At 34.8% G+C, this 20,336-nt stretch overlaps 1 protein-coding gene across 8 annotated transcripts in view; it reads left to right on the top strand.

Moving 5' to 3' along the window:
* The window catches only part of LOC123679041 (voltage-dependent L-type calcium channel subunit beta-2), a 254,751-nt gene that overhangs the window by 91,103 nt on the left and 143,312 nt on the right, over nt 1–20,336 (top strand). For 6 of the 8 annotated variants that reach the window (XM_045616380.1, XM_045616373.1, XM_045616372.1 and 3 more), the window contains exon 3: nt 18,565–18,600. In XM_045616380.1, coding sequence (XP_045472336.1) covers nt 18,565–18,600 — 36 coding nt within the window. Of the gene's footprint in view, nt 1–18,564; nt 18,731–20,336 lie in introns of all 8 variants that reach the window. The other 2 variants (XM_045616382.1, XM_045616381.1) reach the window with 2 other exon arrangements.

Here is a 20,336-nt window from a genome sequence, read left to right as displayed (position 1 = left end):
GAATTGAATGAACATAGAAGCTTAAAAGAATTGACCTTGATACTAAAAGATTGGGCGGTCAATATGGAAAAGAAAGACGGGACCAAATATAAAGAAGCAACGGTGAAGACAACGTGAAACGTTTTGTGCAACTATTGCAAAATAATTATTTATAATACAAGTGCAGAAGGCATTGATATTCTTCCACGAGTTCAAAATTCAAAAACGAGCCACGAAGTGACGAGTTTTGGAATGAACGAGTGGTAGAATGAGCTTTCTGTATGAGTATTATACATTATTTTCTCTAATTCATTGCATTTTCATTGAAATTAATGAAATATTTCCATAAATATAATTTAGTGATTTTTGCATTGAAAAATGTTGGTTGGCAGAACTAATTTCTTTAAGGCAATTTGATGAATTGACAGATAAAGCCGTAGCGGAAAGTTCGGAGTGCCAACATAGAATAATAAAATATAACCATAAAAACTGTGCGTTTCTGATATATTCTCGCACGATTTTGTTCTACAAGATGTGGAAGAATGAACGGAATAACCACAGAATTAGAGAAAAGTATTATAATCATTGTATCATTATTTTTGACCCGTTTAACAATATAGTAATTGAATCAGCTCGAGATGCATACGATACAAAGGTAATAGATCATCTATAGAAGAGAACAGCAAAGAATCTAATGTTTAGTTACATTTCAACAAAATCAAAAAATTTTCCGCCGAATATTTCTTGGACAATGACAAATGCCTCATAATTTATGACAAATTTTTCGAGCTCGTACCTTGGTAACAGCCCTTTGCCTTCGGATTCGGGCTTTACAAAGTAACGAGCTCTCGATTTTTGATCCCATCACGAAAAGAAACTCAATCTGTTTCAAAATATCCTATTCTCGAAAAATTTTCAGATCCTAGGCATTCCACATGGTTCATTACTGGAAATAAGAAACCTAACTGATATTTATCTGGAACAGGATAAAAAGAAACGCCTCGAAGATATCTTCAGCCGCCGCTTCAAGGACTCCGTCAAGAAACAGTCCTGCTCAAGTCTGAATCATTGTCGAATTCTGCAGAGAGAACCTGATGGTATAGTAATTATCCTCCACTATCCGAATTAATTCAGCAATGTCCTCTTTTTGTCTTGATCCCGTCTAGAACCGAAAATAATGGTCCTAGAGTGCAGGAATTCCGAGAAATATCGTTTAATTTCAAAACCCTGTTTGTAAGGAAACAATAATGGATTCTTTCGTTGCAGAAAGGTACAGGAGGCAAGAACAAAAAAGCCATTGCATTACAATTCGATGGAGTCAGGTTGTTCTTTCGCACTGGATCAGGTAGAGAAGGTTCACAGGTGATATAAGAGTCGGTGGAACATTTACTTCATCTATTCCGTCTCCTTCGGATGGGTTTTCATTTAGGTATAATTTTGTTTGCGCTTCATTTTATGAATATTCAGAAATTGACTCTTATTCATAGTGATGTTTATGGAAAACTCATCATGATTTTGTGCTGAAAATTTGCATGTTGTGGTTTGAGACAATTATCTTTCTTCCCAAAATATTTTCAGTTTTTCTACAACTTCCGGTTATACTGGAAACAGACTACTACTTCCTTATTTCAAATGGCACCCCCAGTGTATTATTGCATCATAAGATATCTTTTTTGATGTCAATTTCGGCATTATGCCATACCTTGGGTATAAACTTGACGATTCATGACTTAGTGGGATTCTTATGAAAAAAAATGGTGACAATGAGGACTCACATTTTTTTAATTTTTCGGCAGAAAAAGTTTTTTTCGAAAATTTTTGTTTTTTTTTTTTAGATTCTGCAGATACGTAGTATTTTTGATACTGTTTTCGGTTTGGACCAAAAATATACAGGGTGTTTATAAGAAGATCATGAACTTGGACAACTCAAATTCATCAAAACTCAAGATTTTCAAATTAGAACCTATATTTTTTATTATTTCAGTCGATTGTACGTACATACAAAAATAGTGGGGGTTACTTGAGCAAACACTGAACAAACAAAACCCAACCCTATAAGTTAGGAAATATTGTATTTTCCAAAGTGGTTGATTCTCCTTTTCATTTGATCGTACTAATTTTGATTGAGAATGTGGTCCTTTCCTTCATCCTCGGGTTAAATAAACGTTCCCTAATTATTATCCACTATTTGTTTCCATTCTATTCCATCGCATTCCTATCAATGTAATCTTTCGTGGTCCGTAGTGGAAATAAAAATTGTCAATAGTATTACCACAAGTGATTGAATTTTCATGATTTGTCAGTCGATTTATTTCATAACTCAACTGAGGTGCTTGAAGCAAACACCTCGAGACTGAAAAACGAATGATGATCTAAAAAAAAAAGACTGTAAATTTTACTCGTGGTAATCTCTAATCGATGGAATTTTTAATCACAGAAATATTGGGTATTTCTTCTTCAATATTTTTCTTGAATATTGTACAGTTCTGATTATGTGTTCAGTTCGAAATGTACATAACTTGAAATTGTCATTTGATATAAAAATTCTGAAATGTCAATTATGATTCTGATCTAAAACATTTAGTAAGTTCCTTGCGATATACATAGGCGTACAACTTAACTTTTGGCGTTCTTTTCCGAAATTCGAGGCTATATTGGAAAAAACTGGTTATACATTTATGATTCAAAGTATTGTCCATCGCTGGCCACTACTTTCTTCCATCTTTCGGGTAGCGTACGAAGCCCGCGTTGAAAAAACGCGATTGGAGCGATCCACGAATCGATCCAATTTTTTACTTCTGCATAAGATCGTAAGTGCTAGTCAGCCAGGCTGTGTGCCATTGATCGAAACAAGTGATAGTCCGAGAGAGCAACGGCTGGAGAATACGGCGGATGTGGTGAAACTTCCCATTTCAACGTTTCTAAGTATGTCTTGACCACTCTTGCCACATGAAGTCGAATGTAAAAGTACTTTTTCATGTCTCTCGTTGTATTGGACGTTTATATTGCAATGCTCGTCTCAAACGCATTAATTTCATTCGATAACGATCACATGCAATTGTTTGAGTCGGTTTTAACAACTCTACGCCGAGCTGGTCCCACCAAATACTGAGCATGACCTTGAAACCGTTAATATTCGGTTTGGCCATCGACGTGGAAGCACGGCCTGGACATCCCCATGATTTTCTGCGCTTGGGATTATCGTAATGAACCGTCTTTGCCTTGCAAGCAGCTGTTCTTAAGCAAACAAACGCCGTTTAATATATCCCGGCTCCAACTCGTACAGCACCCAATTTCCTTGTTTTAGAATCTGACTTTCAGGTGTTTTGAAATGACAATGAAGATGGAACAATCATCCTGCCAATTCCTGTTGCATTTAACGAGGCATTTGACACGAATCTTGATCAAGTAATGCCTCCAATTCTGCATCTTCGATAACCTTCTCTCTTCCACCTCCCGGCTGGACTTCGACGTCAAAATCACCGTAGCTTTAGACAGTATTCGTTAAGCCTCAGCAGCAGATTTCTTCATATTAAAGCAGAAAATTGAAACCTCCCGCAAATTATGAGAATTTGGCTCGTAAGCTGACATGTTCAATCGAGAATAAATTTATCGACACAAATCGACTAATATTTTGATGGCATCATGTTGACAATTATCTAAGCCTATTGTTTGACATCTACTACACTTACCGCTACAGCCATCTATTGTAAAACGGCGGAAACAAGGTTGTACACCTAATATTTCTATGGTGCTGATGAAGCGATGATCATTCCACCAAAAAATGCAAATTTTCATTTTGATCGAAGCTGCAGTTAGTTTCCCTAAGTGGTTAACGCACTTTATTTTCTGGAAAAGTTCAAATCAATTTGATATTATGAATTACTTATCCAATGAAATATCCATTCAGGGTAAATTGGAGGTACAGAAGAAAATGAGAGATTCTTTGGATAATTTTTAGAAAAATAAGTTATGTAACCATGGGTCCGCAAACGCTTTGTTTTCAAGATAAAAGGTTTTCTTGTAGTCCTACCTTTTGCGATGATAGATTATCGAATTTTTGCTGCATACATATGCATATAAAGTACAAAAAACTATAATTTTTATTCATAGCTCACTATGTGGATCTTTATAATAATTTATAATTTCCTGATAATTAGGTACTAGAGAATTGTTCTCAATTTTTTCATAGAAATCGGTAGCAGATACGACAGAAATACAAGAAATCAAAAGAGCAAAGTTTTTTTTTTACATTTTTGTAAACTACCAGTGGTCCACCAAAAAAATTTCTGGAGAAAAGAAGTGGCCACCATTCCAGAAAAATTATCGCCCTGTAGATTTGTATTCAAAATTAGCATATCACAAGATGAAAACTTTGAATTGGAATATTTATGCCAAATTCAGTAGCTAGATGGCTTCAAGCGAAAGACCAAAATGACAAGTTGAAGCAAAATCATTCTTTCTTGGTTACGCCTCTGAACGTTATACCATTGTAACGTGAAATTATTATTTCTAATGGAAAACTACGGTTTCATGAAAACTTTCCGAATCGTTTCGAGGAAAATGTCAAAAATTTTTCTGTAAATTATCTTCTGGAAGTTGTAGCTGTAGACGGGAGATTTTTCGGAAACATATAAAACCTGATAAAATTATAGAAATTTAATAGTGGTCAAAATTTTACTACCTAAATGAAAATCTAGAATATTTTCTATGATTATTCTTTATCTCAAGGCGATTTACCAAAAATCCTAGACATTTCACGAATTAATTGATAATGACACGATAAAAATTTTATGCATCTTTCTTTAATGGTCCTTCTTTGCCTCGGATAATTTTTAAAGATATTTCCTTGGTGGATCGAATCCGAAACTGATTACGTGGTATGACTGATTAGTGTGCAGACTGATTAATGTGATGGGCATATAAGACTCAGGCTTCAAATTGCTGCAGCAACTATACATCATGCTTCTCAACTGGAAATTCTCCGATTATAATAATTTGATTTACATCATACGAATCGACCAGGACAATTTTAAATGGTCGTTCATCAAGAACAATGACGATTATCATTTATGAACTATGTGGAAAAAATATACTCATAGCGAAATGTACGTACCGCAAAATCTTGAGATTGAAGCATAGAAAAAATAAAACCAAAGTGAGAAATTTAAGTTTAGCGTGCTTGTTCATCTTCTCTTTTATTGCTTAGATTCACCCTGAGAAATAAAATTTCGCGCAAGCAATTCATTTCGATAATTAATGTATGTGCTGAATCATTGGAAATCTTGTTTCATCAATAACCCAGAGGCGTACCCAGAGATCTAGTCTATAAGGCTTAGGGGTAATAGTTGATAACTGTGAACTAAATGAAGTATACTTGACAAACTGATAAAAAAATATTTAGATTACTAAGGATATAAAAAAATTAAAACAAATATCACTTATTGTTAATTTTTTCCTCCAAATATATCCGTCCAAATATTCAGTACTGAAAATTCTTTCCTGAAGGGAGTTCTAATATCTAAATATCCAGTACTGAAAATTCTTTCCTGAAGGGGGTTCCAATATAGTTTTAAAAATTTTCATCGAGAAATACACTATTTTTCTGACATTTTATATGGCTAGTAGATATAAGGATATTGATAATTATATAATTTGAAAGAATATGGAACTGAAAAAGTGTGAACAAATGCGAGTTAACAGAATTTTCGAACAATTCTCCCATAATAATGAAAAAACACGAGGAAATAAATCATAGTGCTTAGAAAGTTCAATTGTTTTTTTTTTTTCGATCTATTAACAGATTGCATCGAGGTAAAAATCTTATCCAAGAAAATTTTAATATTCGTCTACAGATAATTTTTTTGCATATTGAATATCTGGGTAAGAGATTCATCAAGCCAAGAAGCTTGACATTTTAACCAACTACTTGACTCGAAAATCAAGCTCATGAAAAATTACATATTTGAGCTTGACTTGACTTGATTTTAGATATTTTTTGCTTGACTTGATATTACTTGAGCTCGATAGGCACGCTTCGCACGGCATATATTTCTGCAATCTCGCATGCTTAGGCCAAATAAGGGGATTCCTCGAGCGCCGAGAGACTGAAGCATTCGCCACTGTGAGTTCATTAGTAGTTTTCTCACATTATTATGAAATCTATTGGTAGATTTTGGCAGTTTCAGAAATATCTTTCCAAAGTTGGCCAAAATGACCAAGGATTTTTTTGTCAAAACCAACATCTTGAGCTCCCGTTGAGAGACAATTTTCCAGAGCTGCTATTACAGTCACAATAACACGCGATAGGTTAGGCGACAAACCTATAAGATGGCTCATGTGTCTTGGATCCTGGATGGAAAATTATAAAATCAAACAAAGCCTGGAGGTTTCTGAAGTATTAAGAAACTTTATGTTTTTATTATTATTATTTTATTAGGATTTATAGAAATTTAATTTATGTTTCTATTTCAAAAAAGTTAATATAACGATCTGCATGCAAAATTAGCATATCACATGATGAAAACATTGAGTTGAAATATCTATGCTAAATTTGAACTGAATCAAACTTAAACATTCTGTATCTCGAAAACTAAGGTTTTTCGGGCCCATGTTAATTGGGACCAAGTGGCCCAAGACAGAAGCGCGTGGAGGCAACAAATTCAAACAAATACCCGCAATATTTAGTATCATTGCACCCTCTAGAGGGTAGAAAGACTGAGATGATGTTAATTGGGATTTTTGTCTTGAAATGAACTGAGAAAACTGTCATTTCCGTTTGTACCTCCAATTTAGGAACACCGTGTATTTGAAATTGAATTCTTCAATTCAGTTGAATCAAATCGTATCAGAAATCATCACAAACAAAAAGTTAGAGTGTTAGTGTTGTCCCCTATGGATGAGTTCTTCGGAAGATTTTTGATTGGTATTACTCGAACACCAAATAAACATTTATAACAGAACATGTTAACTGTTGCATTTTCCCTATATTTGAACCAATAAAATAATGATGTTATAATAATCTTACCAATATAAACTGCTCTCTGCTCCCACACAGCACCGCACTGTATAAGGATGTAAAGGAACAGGGTATAAGGATTGAAATGGAACAAAATGGGACTTATACAATGCAAACTGACCTTCTAATGAACTGTAATCCTTATATATTTAAAATGTCCGTGAATATAATCAAAACCGTTTTAATTAACACCGAAAACTTTATACTAACAACCTTTAACTTTTCTTTCCGACCGCCGATACATCTTAATTCTTCAATCTGACAAAACATACGTCTCGAATTCCCAGAATCCGCGACGTTGCCAAAACTAAACATTATAATAACTTAAAAAGGGCTAAAACATACCCCCCGCCCTGAAAACTCGATTTCAGTCACTTTGAAATCAAATACCTTTCATAAATGAACTTGTCAAAATCATCACTTGTTAAAAAAAATTCCACCAAAAAAGAAACAAAAACTAACCTCCAAAAAAAAATATATATAGTAGTCAACTCTTCTGACTACTGGGTCGGTAAAGGACATACCTTTACTACAGGTCGTGTATAGGTACCTTTACTCGTTTTTAGCGTTACATTACGTACTATACCATCTTTTCCGGGATGGACCGCTGTGACCAACGCTAATGGCCAATGCAGTGGTGGCGAATTTTCACACTTTAATATGACAACCGTGCCAACTTCAATATTTGAGCATTTCAAATGCCATTTTTCCCGAGTTTGTAATGTCGTTAGATACTCTAATTTCCAGCGCTTCCAGAAATCCTGAACCATCCGGTCAATCAGTTGAAAACGATCAAGCCTATTCAACTTGATATCCGACAAATCATGCGATGGAATACATTTTAATGGTGACATTGTCAAAAAATGTGAAGGTGTTAATGCTTCCGGTGCACTTGAATCTGATGACAGACGACAAAGAGGACGTGAATTCAATAAAGCTTCCACCTGCGTAAGAAGAGTGCTGAACTCTTCAAAAGTTAGAATTTGAGTACCTATTACCTTATAAATCAGATTCTTAGCCGATTTAACATTGCTCTCCCACAAACCGCCCATGTGGGGTGCCCCGGCCGTATTAAATTTCCACTCAATACCATTCAAAGCTAATTCATTTTGAAACGAAGTTATGAATTGGTCCGAATTAATAAATTCATTAATTTCGCGAAGAACTTTTTTAGCACCCACAAAGTTAGTGCCCCTATCTGAATACAGAACATTACAAGTACCCCTTCGAGATATAAACCGTTTGAAGGCTTGCAAAAAATGATCCGTAGACAATGAACTGACGAGTTCCAAATGAACTGCTTTAACGCTCATACATATAAACAAACAAACATATCCCTTATACACTTGCGTTTTTCTATTTTTACCGAGTGATATTTCGAACGGTCCAAAGTAATCTACCCCCGTTTGAGAAAATACTTTAGTAGAATTCACCCTTGAAGCAGGCAAATTCGCCATCAGAGGATAATTATTTCTGGGCTTTAACCTAAAACAATGATTACAGGCATGTATTTGCTGTCGTATAACATTACGACCACCCACTATCCAATATTTTTGTCTCAACAACGCTTCTAAAAGAAAAGAACCAGTATGGAGATTTATTTTATGATAGTATTGAATTAATTTAACTGTAAAAGGATCTTTGCCTGGAAGTAGAATAGGGTGTTGGCTAGTAAACTTAAGCGAAGAATTTTCTAATCGTCCCCCCACCCTGAGAACTCCATCTTGGATGAAAGGAGTCAATTTGCGTAATTTTCCATAGATCTCTTTTTCTGTATTCAATAACCTTATTTCCGATCCGAAGGCTTTACTCTGAACAATTTTTATCAATACGATCTCCGCTCTTTTCAAATCATCTGCTATAATGAATTTCCTTTTGGGAAGCTTCTTCAAAAATCTAAGTACCCAAACCGTAATCCGTAAAATAGACATCCACGACGAAACTCTCGAAAACATTGTGTGAAACGATTCATTCTCTACATTTTGAATAGATACATAACACCCAGTATGCTCTATTTCCTTTTCAGAATCTCTTAAACAAGTCTCGCTAGTGATAGGCCACTCTCTGTCTGAGGATTGTAACCAAATTGGACCGCACATCCATAAAGGATTATCAATTAATTGTGACGGAATACAACCTCTAGACAAAATATCAGCGGGATTTGTTACTCCGGAGATGTGAAACCATTGTGCTTTTGGACAATTTTCTTTTATTTGGCATACCCGATTCGCCACATATATGTCTTTTAGAAATACAGTATTCAACCATTGAATAACCGTCGAAGAATCTGAAAAGGCTATTATTTTCGAGATGATAATTCGTTTTTCATACTCTTCTGTAACACGTTTTACTAATTGGGATAAAAGTACAGCCGCAGCTAATTCCAACCTAGGAATTGTAATTAATTTAGTCGGTGATACTTTAGATTTTGCGCATAATAAATTAACAACGATTTTACCATCATCTCCGATTGTTCTCACGTAAACAACCGCACCGTAACCATCTTTACTCGCATCTGCAAAAGCAATCAACATAATAGGAGACGTTGTCACAACACCAGAATGTCGTGCAAACTGAAATTGCTCAAGTATCTGCCATTCTTTTCTCAATATTGACCATTTTTTCGATATATCCTCCGTTACATCATCATCCCAACCCAAAGTCCGTTTCCACAATTCCTTTATCAAAAGTTTTAAGTGTAATATAAATGGTGCAAGAAGTCCCAATGGATCATAACATCGAGCCACAGTGGACAATATTATACGCTTCGTACATTTTGAATCTGGAACTTGAAAGAAAAATTTTAAATAATCAGTCTCCGGGTTCCAGTACATACCCAAAATTTTTGTGTCTGTTTTAAATGTTACCGAATTAACAAGTTTTTTATCAGTAGGAATTAAATTCAATAGATCGAGAGAGTTAGAAGACCACTTAACTAACTCGAATTTTCCTTCTGCGAATAATGACACTGATTGTGAATACAAATTGAATGCTTCCTCTTCCGAAGGAATGCTGCAAACCAAATCATCTATGTAAACATCTGTCGAAACTATTTTCGTTGCTAAAGGATAACTACATCCATTTTCTTTTATCAATTGCTTTATAGTACGAAGAGCTAAATATGGACTTGATTTTACCCCAAATGCTAAACGATTAAATTCAAATACCTGAACCGGATCATCAGGACTGAAACGCCAAAGCAATCTTTGAAACCTCCATTGATGATCAACTAATTTTATTTGATGATACATTCGTCGAATATCCGCTGTAATCGCTATTCGAAACAACCTAAAATTCAGCAATAAAGAAAATAGATCGGTTTGTAGTTTTGGACCACCATGTAAAATGTCGTTCAACGAAACATCATTATCGGATGATGTACTAGCATCTAAAACCACACGAATTGGCGTACTCGAACTACCTTGTTTAACAATAGCATGATGAGGAATGTAATACGCAGGTTCTGAATCTTTTAAATATTCATCCTCAACCAAATGCATATAACCTAACTGAATTGCTTCTTTCATTATCTCATTATAACTCAAACGAAACTCCGGAAATTTCGCCAACCTTCTTTCTAATGAATAGAGCCGAATCAATGCCGTTGTCTTAGAATTACCCAAAGTATTCGGAGAATTCTTAAAAGGAAGCGCTACCGTGAAACGTCCCTCAAAATCTCTACTAAAAGATGTCGAAAACAAATTTTCGCATATTACTTCTGCTGGGTCCGGCAAAATATTCTTTGGAACTTGTTCCATCTCCCAAAATTTATTAACCAAGTCATTTAACCGACACTCCTCCCCTAAACTGAAGAATACACCGAACTCCCCCTTTGACTCTAACTTACGAACCTTTCCCATAATCATATGACCAAATACCGTTTGTACCGCCACTGGAGATCCCGATGCTGAGGGTACCGAATTACCCACAATAATCGCGAAAAGATCCGCCCCCAAAATGCCATCAACTTCAGCCGGTTCGTCAAATTGTTCATCTGCCAATTGGATATTTCCAAAATTCTTTAAAACACCGCGATCAATTTTAGCTATTGGAAGTTTATCCGTAATTTTATCCACTAAAAATGCCTCAATCGAATATTTCTTAGTAAAATCATACCTAGACGAAACAATAATACTTGTAAAACCTTTAATTGAATTTGAACTGAATCCAACCCCATGAATTGATGTTGAACATTGTGAAAACTTCAATCCTAATTTCTTACAACACCTATAAGTAAGTAAGTTAACTTGACTACCACTATCTACTAAAAACCTAGCTTTCTTCAAACCACCCGAACCGTTCAAAACATTTACCACAACCGTCGACAATAAAACCGTATGAGTATCCCGATCACCCAAAGCAGTAGCACAAAAATTGTTATCTGTTGAAACCAACGTATTTGTATTCGAATCCGATTTCGAATTTGGATATTTTTCCAGTTCACCCTGTGTACGTCCCAAATGTAATAGGGAGTGGTGTTTTCTGGAACACTCTGAACATAATTTGTCTGAAGGACAGTCTCTCACCCCGTGATTTGGCGATAAACAATTATAGCACCAGTTGTTATCCCGTACTGTAGCATATCGTTTAGATGGCGATAGTTGTTTAAATTTATCACATCTACTCAACGAATGATTTTTCCGATTACAAAAAATACATATATTCGACCGATCCATTCCTACACAAGAATTATTTTGATGTACAAAAAAGGATTTCGAATCACGAGTTTTATAGCTATCACCTCTACTAGTGGTTGATTGCTGATTTAGAGCCAAAATTTTCGATTGTTCCTTCACAAACTTAATCACATTTTCATAGGTAGGTATTCCATTACCCCTAATAGTCATTTCAAACGATCTCACCGTATCAGAATCAAGCTTAGAAAGGGCCTGATGCATTAAAATGAAGTCCGACATATCATCTAACTTAAGCTTTCTCAAAGCCTGTACCGCACAATCAAATTTTTCCAAAAATATATTGAGACCCTTAGATGACTCACCCTGTATCGATTTGAACTCTAAAATTTGACGTAGATAATTAGTTGCAAGAGCGCGCTTATCCTGATATTTTTCCACAAGCGAATTCCAAATTATTTCATAATTTTCTCCAGTAGGAGCTAATGAAGAACAAATAGTCAACGCAGATCCTTTCAAACGACCTACCAAATAATTCACTTTATCAGTATCCGTAAGTAACTTATTTTCATGTATCAAACTCTTGAATATTGAATAAAAGGTTTCCCATTCCCTAATATTTCCCGAAAATTCCGGCAATTCAATCTTCGGTAGTGTAGGAAGATTACGTATCAAACTTCCCTGAGGTTCAACATTAACCGAAGAAACATCTTTCTGAATTTGTTCTCGTTCCAATTTAGCCGCTGAAAATTGAATATGACAACACATTTCATCAATGGTTCTAAATATATTGAAGTCTGGTTCGAACTCATCATTAATTTCAAAACTGAGCTCTGTTATATTATCTATTATTTTCAGTAGGTCATTCTTTGTTGAATTAATTGAACTGACCATTGTTAAAAATTTAGTTTTAGCTACTTCACTTGTTAATGATTTTGACAAATCCAATAAATTCTGCAGTATCGAAAATAAAGATTCTTTCTTAGCAATAAGCATCTTCATTTTCCGTTCAGTTGACGTTCCACCCATTGTGTTGAAAGCCAAGTGCGCAGAATACTCGAAAACTAACCCCGCGAGTCTAAACTGTGAATTGAATACTTTTGTGTACGCTTGGCAACAAGGCTTACTCTGGGACTCGAATCGTATTTGATAACCGCTGAAAAAATACAAAAAACTACCGCACGTTTTTACTTCGCTCAATACCGTATGAACGAACAAAATAAACTGAATTAATATTTCCAAATGAAATTATAAGAATGAACTGAAAATGAGTTCCGAAACTCTGTATACCGATTGAAACCAAAATAAATGTAACCGAAACTTGAATTAAAGTTCAAAAAACCCGTGCTCGAAGAACCAAAAAATGTTGCATTTTCCCTATATTTGAACCAATAAAATAATGATGTTATAATAATCTTACCAATATAAACTGCTCTCTGCTCCCACACAGCACCGCACTGTATAAGGATGTAAAGGAACAGGGTATAAGGATTGAAATGGAACAAAATGGGACTTATACAATGCAAACTGACCTTCTAATGAACTGTAATCCTTATATATTTGAAATGTCCGTGAATATAATCAAAACCGTTTTAATTAACACCGAAAACTTTATACTAACAACCTTTAACTTTTCTTTCCGACCGCCGATACATCTTAATTCTTCAATCTGACAAAACATACGTCTCGAATTCCCAGAATCCGCGACGTTGCCAAAACTAAACATTATAATAACTTAAAAAGGGCTAAAACATTAACAATTAATACAAAACTTTTTGGTTTTCTGTTCCTTGCATCTGGTCATCTGTCGCCTGCATCTGAACAGGAATTTCCCCCCAAATTCCACTCTTGATCTTGATTCAGGGAATAATTTTAATTCGACCAACAATAATGGTCTTCTTGTCGGTCACCTTGAGAATACCATGTTTTATAAAACCGGGAATAAAAATAATAGAGTGCGCATTGTTCTTCGTCTGGTCCAGACCATAATCTAGGTCGTATTATCTGGTTATATAAGATGAGACAGGGTTTTTTTTCTTCGTTTTTCTTGTCCGCTGATCGGCCATATGCTCTCGGTGGCAGTGAAACGGCATCTGCCGTGTTGGATGCACTGGGGCAGCACGTGCTCTGGAATATAGGTGAGCAAGTTGGGACTCTTCTCCGTGACCGCCCTACGGAAAATATTTAATTTTATATTGAACGCGAACGGGACAGGGACGGATTTCCCTCGAAGATTCGGTAAATTAGCTTCGAACGCTCGTTAACGCACGTTGAAGATGCAAGTCGATGAAGGCGATTTGGACTTTGGGGTTCTCTTTTAGCTGTCGATTCTGATAGGCGAATCTTTCCGTTATCTGATCCTTTTTGACCACTAGAGAATCTTATGCTTTGGATCTCTCATTGGGGATATTACTGCTGCAAGTTATTTTGTTTTTTCGGAAAGGGTTTTTCAATAAGAAGTTTCATTTTGCTATACAAGAAAAATCGAGTATGTATGTTTATTTCAGTATGAAGAGGAATGCATGCCAAAAAGGACGGAAAACGATATCAGCCAAATGGACGCCACGGCTACGGTTGCACCACTATATCCTTTTCATGAAATTTTCCATTGTCAATTCGCAAAGGACCCCGCACGTTTTATATGGGAAATGTTTTTTCGTGAATTTGGCTGAATTTTTGATATGTTGTAGTTCTTGATAAACTGATCAGAAGTGTCCATAGCCACAAAGCTCAAAAATGGACAGTTTTCGAGATATGGAGCTTTGAAAGTGGATTTTTTGCAATTTTCGGGGTTTTTGCTCATCAATCGGGGAGCTCTCATTTCTGGTTTGGATGGATTTTGGATGTTCGGCGGCCAGAAACCGACTGAGAAATGATCTTTCTTGGTTACATTAGGCACCGCCATCGATAATTTTTTATAAACTACTCCACATTGGCTATGAAATGAGATACAAAATCCACGATCTTCCATACATCTTTTCATGCCACAAGATAACGCCAGAATAATTCACATGACCGAGAAACGACATATTGTGAGATTTTTTTAAGAGAGACCATAATAACTGAATCCTCATATATCTGATGTCCAATAATATCAAATATGTTAGCCAAAATGTTCATAACCAGGCATCGCGAGCTGTAATGGGGGAAAATGGGAAAATCATAATCATATATTCTCAGGGATCACAATTGTGATCACTATTGATGTCATTTACATATGATATGTGATTTGTTTCTCACAAATCTCGATAATCTGACAATGGGGTGCCAAGACATTTTCCTCAGAATGTCTCGAAATTGATGATAGCATCTCAGTTTATCAAGAACTACAACATATCAAAAATTCAGCTGAATTCACGGAAAGCCATTTCCCATATAAAACGTGCGGAGTCCTTTGTAGCTTTTAGTTCTCAATAACTTCACGAATTCCATCTCTTATGTAGGTATCAATTCTATGATGAAGCATTGACATAGGTCTAATCTTCCACGTGGCTCCAAAGAAAAAGATGTTAAATCACAAGATCTTGGTGACCGAATGTGATGACCTATTCGAAAAATAACATGGCCAGGAAACTTTTTTAGCAAAATTCAGATTGTTTCGTTCCATGTGTCTTACAGCGTCTCTGATTATTGCGATAAGAAGCGAAATCAATTCACCTTAACAGTTGCACTAGCCTTATTTTTGAACAAGTAACGTCGGAACGCATTATGAGCCCAAAAACCGCATCTTACAGTGACAAGTTGAGGATTATGAAGAGGCTAATCAAAAATCATTCTTGGAGTTTCCTAGCACTGAATTCGATAATTTTGCGATCAACGTATCCTCCGATGCGAAAATAGGCCTCACCATGAAAATCATTTTGAGTCATTTCAAGGAACCAATCAGAGAATATTCGACTTAAATGGTGATCGACCAGCTTGTGTTTTTGTGTCTCTAAAATCCAAAGTATGAAAATATACTGTGTTATGTCTTTTGTCGAATGCTTCATTTCTTTGATCGTCGAGGAATCGACAAACCTGGGTTTTAATCAACATTATGGGTTTCAGCTGCAATATTCCAATATTCTCAAGTTTTCTTTGATGACATAAACGGTTTCAATTCTCCACAACTCTAACTTGTCCCAACAACACAAATTGTTCCACCAGTTTCACTATTGCTGGCCGGGAAGGTGCTTCACGACGATCCAAAAGTGCTCTAGTTTTGCTATCTTGGACTGCAATAGTTTCATCATTTTTGCAGTGGATTTGAATAGCGTGTATCTTTCAATTTTAAGTAATGGCGTTGTTTTAACCTGTCAAATGTCAAAAGTGACAGCTGCCAATATAGCAGGCTATTCCAAATTAAACCTTCTTATCGACAAGAACTTCTTCGGTTTTCCAATATAATGAAGATTTTTTTATAAACGAGAAATATACCAACTAGAAATCAGATATCACGTTATTTTAACAGTACACCATGTATCTTTATGAAAAAATATACGGTGTAATGTCATTTGTCGAATGCTTCATTTCTTTTATCGTCGAGGAATCGTCAAACCTGAGTTTTAGTCAACATTAAAGGTTTCAGCCGCAATATTCTCAGTTTTTCTTGAGCGATGCACACGGTTTCGATTTTTCACATCACTAACCTGTCCCAACAGCTCAAAATTTTCTACCAGTTTCACTATTGCCGAGAAGGTGCTTCACGTCGACCCAAAAGTGCCTTGGTTTTGCGAACTGTGTCTGCAAAATTTCCACTATTTTTAAGTGAATTTCAACAATTTTAATTTTTCGTTGAAGCGTACGTAGATCGTGAAATTTTTAGTTTAGTTTCTACTTGTCGAATATCAAAAGAGGATAGCTTCAAAAGTGAGAGGTGCCAAGACAGCTATTCCAAGTGAAAACTCTCATTAAAAAAGCCTTTTTTTGGGTGTATTCGAAAGTTGAGAAAGATATCAATATTTTTTTGCTGTTAGTGAGGCTGCTAATTTTTTCACAATGAAAAAGGCTGACAGAGTGGCCAATTGAAAAAACTCCCCTCTCCTTTAAAACGGTGAATAATTCTTTCGATCTGTTATAAGTATGATATAAATAAACCATAAAAAATATTGAAGAAAGTTTTAGAATTTGTTGAATATCTTGAACAGAAACCAAGACATAGCGAAATATTTGAAATACTAATTTTTCAGAAACGTCTTTAAACGAAACAAAATCTTTACGATTTCTGATAATTATCATTTCAGAAAAAGAGATCCGGGTTCTTACTGATTTTTTCCTTCTTAAGGTCTTAAGGTCTTAAGGTTCTCCAGATACATTCAATGAGCATCGAATTTGGGACACCCTATATATCATTCGATTTCAAATCCATCATCACTTATTGATGAATTTGTTTTAGTGATTCAATCTATTTTTCGGGATATTTAGAGGAAAATTGATGCATTGCCTAAAATTTGCAATGTTGACCATTGAAAAAAATCCAATTCAGTTTGTTTGATCTCGCCAAAAAACCTCTCTTTGCTCGCATGAACTTGATGGACTTAACAGCTGTTTCTTAATTACCGTTCCATTTGAATTACAAACCAAAGTAGCAGATGATAAAAACGAATTGAATCAGGTAAGGGTTTCGAAACTACCCCTTGTTCTAACTAATTAAGGGAAAAGAATCTAATTTACTGTGGGGTAACGAAAGTAGTTGTAACGTATATACGTCATGTGACTCAGGCCAATGAATTATAGTTATGACCATATTGGTCTGCTAGGTTTTAGCTGTCAGTTATATATTGAACTACTGTTGAATAATTGGTTTAAAATTGGGGAAGGATTTGACCACACAGATGGAATCATTTAACGTATCCTACATAAAAAGAACTTCGATGAAATTCAAAATAACTATTATTTATACGAATGTATTACATGGTCTTCTTAGCAAGCCATTTCTACAATAATATACATAAGTCAACAAATAAATTAATCAACGATAATTTTTTCAAAGCATTTTCAGGATTTCTGGATTCATCACGAATTTTCTGTCACATCTTCTTTGGATTGGAATCAGATGTGTCAATGTGGCATGACCAATATCAGAAGAATACCACAGTTATTGTGTTCATTATCATTAGTTATCATCCTCCAGAATCCATTATTTTTTCTATCCACTAATACCTTTCACCGATTCGAAAAACGAAATGTCATTTTTGCAAAATTTGGGGCAAATTCTTCAACCGATATTTTACTATACTAAAATTTAATCTAGAAATGGTGAATCCAAGATTTAAACAAATTATAGATGGCTCTTGAATGAACGTAAGAAACGTGGACAGTGCCAACTCATCGAATAGAAAATATAACGACTATAAAAATATATTTCAATAACTGAAACTAATAATTAACAAGACAATTTCATAACTAAGTTTCAATTTTGAAAATGGGAGATTCAGATTCAGGTGAAAACTATCATCTATAAGTTTCATCATCCAAGCTTCACTTTTTTTCTCTATTTACAACTTTTCATTGATTGATTCGATCCTTGAAAATTAAAATTAGAAAACCTATTTTCTTTGCAAATTTCAAACAATTTTCATAGTTTCTGAGAAAAATGATGGACAACATTCGGTAGGTATACTTATGTTTTGTACTCAATAATTTATAAAATATGGAAAAGCGAAAGATAGGGTTTTCTCTAGAGTTATACGGATTATGAAAATGTTATACTGCATACCTATGAAAAAGATGTCCCCCGGTACAGCTGACTAAATATGATGTTCATTATTAGATTTTTTCTACAGAAATATTGAGATATGAGTAATACACACATGGCCAAAATCTTGGTCTATTCTCTGTATCTTTGTTTTATTTTTTGAATTGACTAAATATTGAAGGAATGGAAGTATTCAACGATTGAAACAAAATATTTCAGTATTAATCTGATTCTTCAAAATATTTTTTTTCTTGCAGGAATCTTCCCCAACTTTGACGCTAATATCGTCAAAGGTAAGCAGGCCATGCGTCCACTACGTTGTCCAATCAAGGTGTGTGTAACAGTGTGCTTAAATATTTATTATCACTGAATGCAATCAGTCTTGCCAACCCAAATATGGAGAAAATCTTTTTGATCAACCAGGTAAATACTTCGAAATTTATTTATTTTATATTTTATTTTGAGGCTAGTAAATATTTGTGAAGAACATGCGATGGAAATTGAAGAAGTAGCGTATAAATTTGTTTATTTCTGTATTTTATTGAGTTTTCGAAAGGTTTATTGAGAATATTGAGTTTGGTAGAGTGTAGACGGGATAGAGCTTATATGTTTAAATTTGAATTCCTTGCTGATTGGAAATGAAAATTTATAATAGGCTTTTTGTGGATTGTGATTTTTTTCCCATGAGTTGAAGTACAGACATTTTTAACGGTAGATTTGCGTTTCAATTCAAGTCGTTAATAATTGGTTAATAGAACAATATGATTTATCTTTATGTTTTTATGTTGAAGCCATTGTATTTTGACAGAGCATAAATGAAAATTTTTCTTCGATCATGCCTTTTTCAAGTCTTCATTTGAGAATCTATACTATATATCACTGTTTCAACTGTCAAAATAATTGGCTTTTATCGAAAATCCATATATCCTGGAAATTACAAAGGAGGAAAAGTCCTGAACGAATCTCACTCATTCCAACCCTGATAAATAACTAAATTATGAGTAGAGAAAAGCGCCAGGTTTAACCACAACAATAGAAAATTGTCAAAATTTCATCAGTCCTTTCACGAAACCGTACCATGCATTTCGGTGGAAAATTGTTATAATTAAGGTTGGCAATACTGATTGATAACCTTCATGTTATGCTCAGTGCGTGACTGCATTAAATTTTTTTTTCCTATTTCATTTTCTTGAATCAACGCACTCCATTTCTGGTTGAAGACCACCCCCCTCCCCTGTTCTGTGCATGAAAACATGAACATGTATATACTTTGTGTTTGATAAGAAACTTTCGAGTGGTAATTGTTTTTGCGATACCATTTCATTTCGTGTTCATGCCCATAATTTATCGTTCATGTTAGTTTCACAATTTTTGGAATAATTTGATATGTAATCTGTGACTGCTTGAGCCTTCAATCGATGGAAATTTATCTTAAATGAAATCGAATAATTCTCACTCGGTTGAGATTATGCTAACTAACTTTTTCTTAGTACTGAAACTGAACATTTAGATCAGTCAGTCGGTAGTTCACTTGAAGAATTTTTCGGAATTTGAAGATTTTATAAATTTCGATATGGTCTTTTCGAGCATCTTGAGAAAATGTCATTTTTTTTCAAATATCTACTTCTCGACTCATTTTATGATAAAAACAGTTAAATTAAACAGTAGGTATTAATTTAGAGAATATTTCCTACAAGTTATGTATCTACACTTGTTCTTGAAGAATCAATAGTTTCGGCTATAAAAAACACATTTCCACATCAACTTGAGATGTAGTAAGCGGCGTGTTTTTTTTTTCGTCTCCTGTGAGCCAAATCTACATTTAATGCCAAACTTCGAAATTTAGTGAAATCTTCTTTTTATTCCTGATAATAATAATAATAATAAACCAAAGAGAACTACTGGAGCGATTATTTGCCACAATGAATAGATGCGTTATAGATTTTGAGGGCACAGATCCATTGAGACGACCGATTCTGCCAAGATTGAGGACATCTAAGAAACTATCTCATCTTCTGGTCATGACCAA

Source organism: Harmonia axyridis, chromosome 4, assembly GCF_914767665.1.
Source record: "Harmonia axyridis chromosome 4, icHarAxyr1.1, whole genome shotgun sequence".
NCBI classification, from domain to species: domain Eukaryota; kingdom Metazoa; phylum Arthropoda; class Insecta; order Coleoptera; family Coccinellidae; genus Harmonia; species Harmonia axyridis.
The sequence above is the reverse complement of the archived record's forward strand: the minus strand, read 5'-3'. Positions and strand labels throughout refer to the sequence as shown.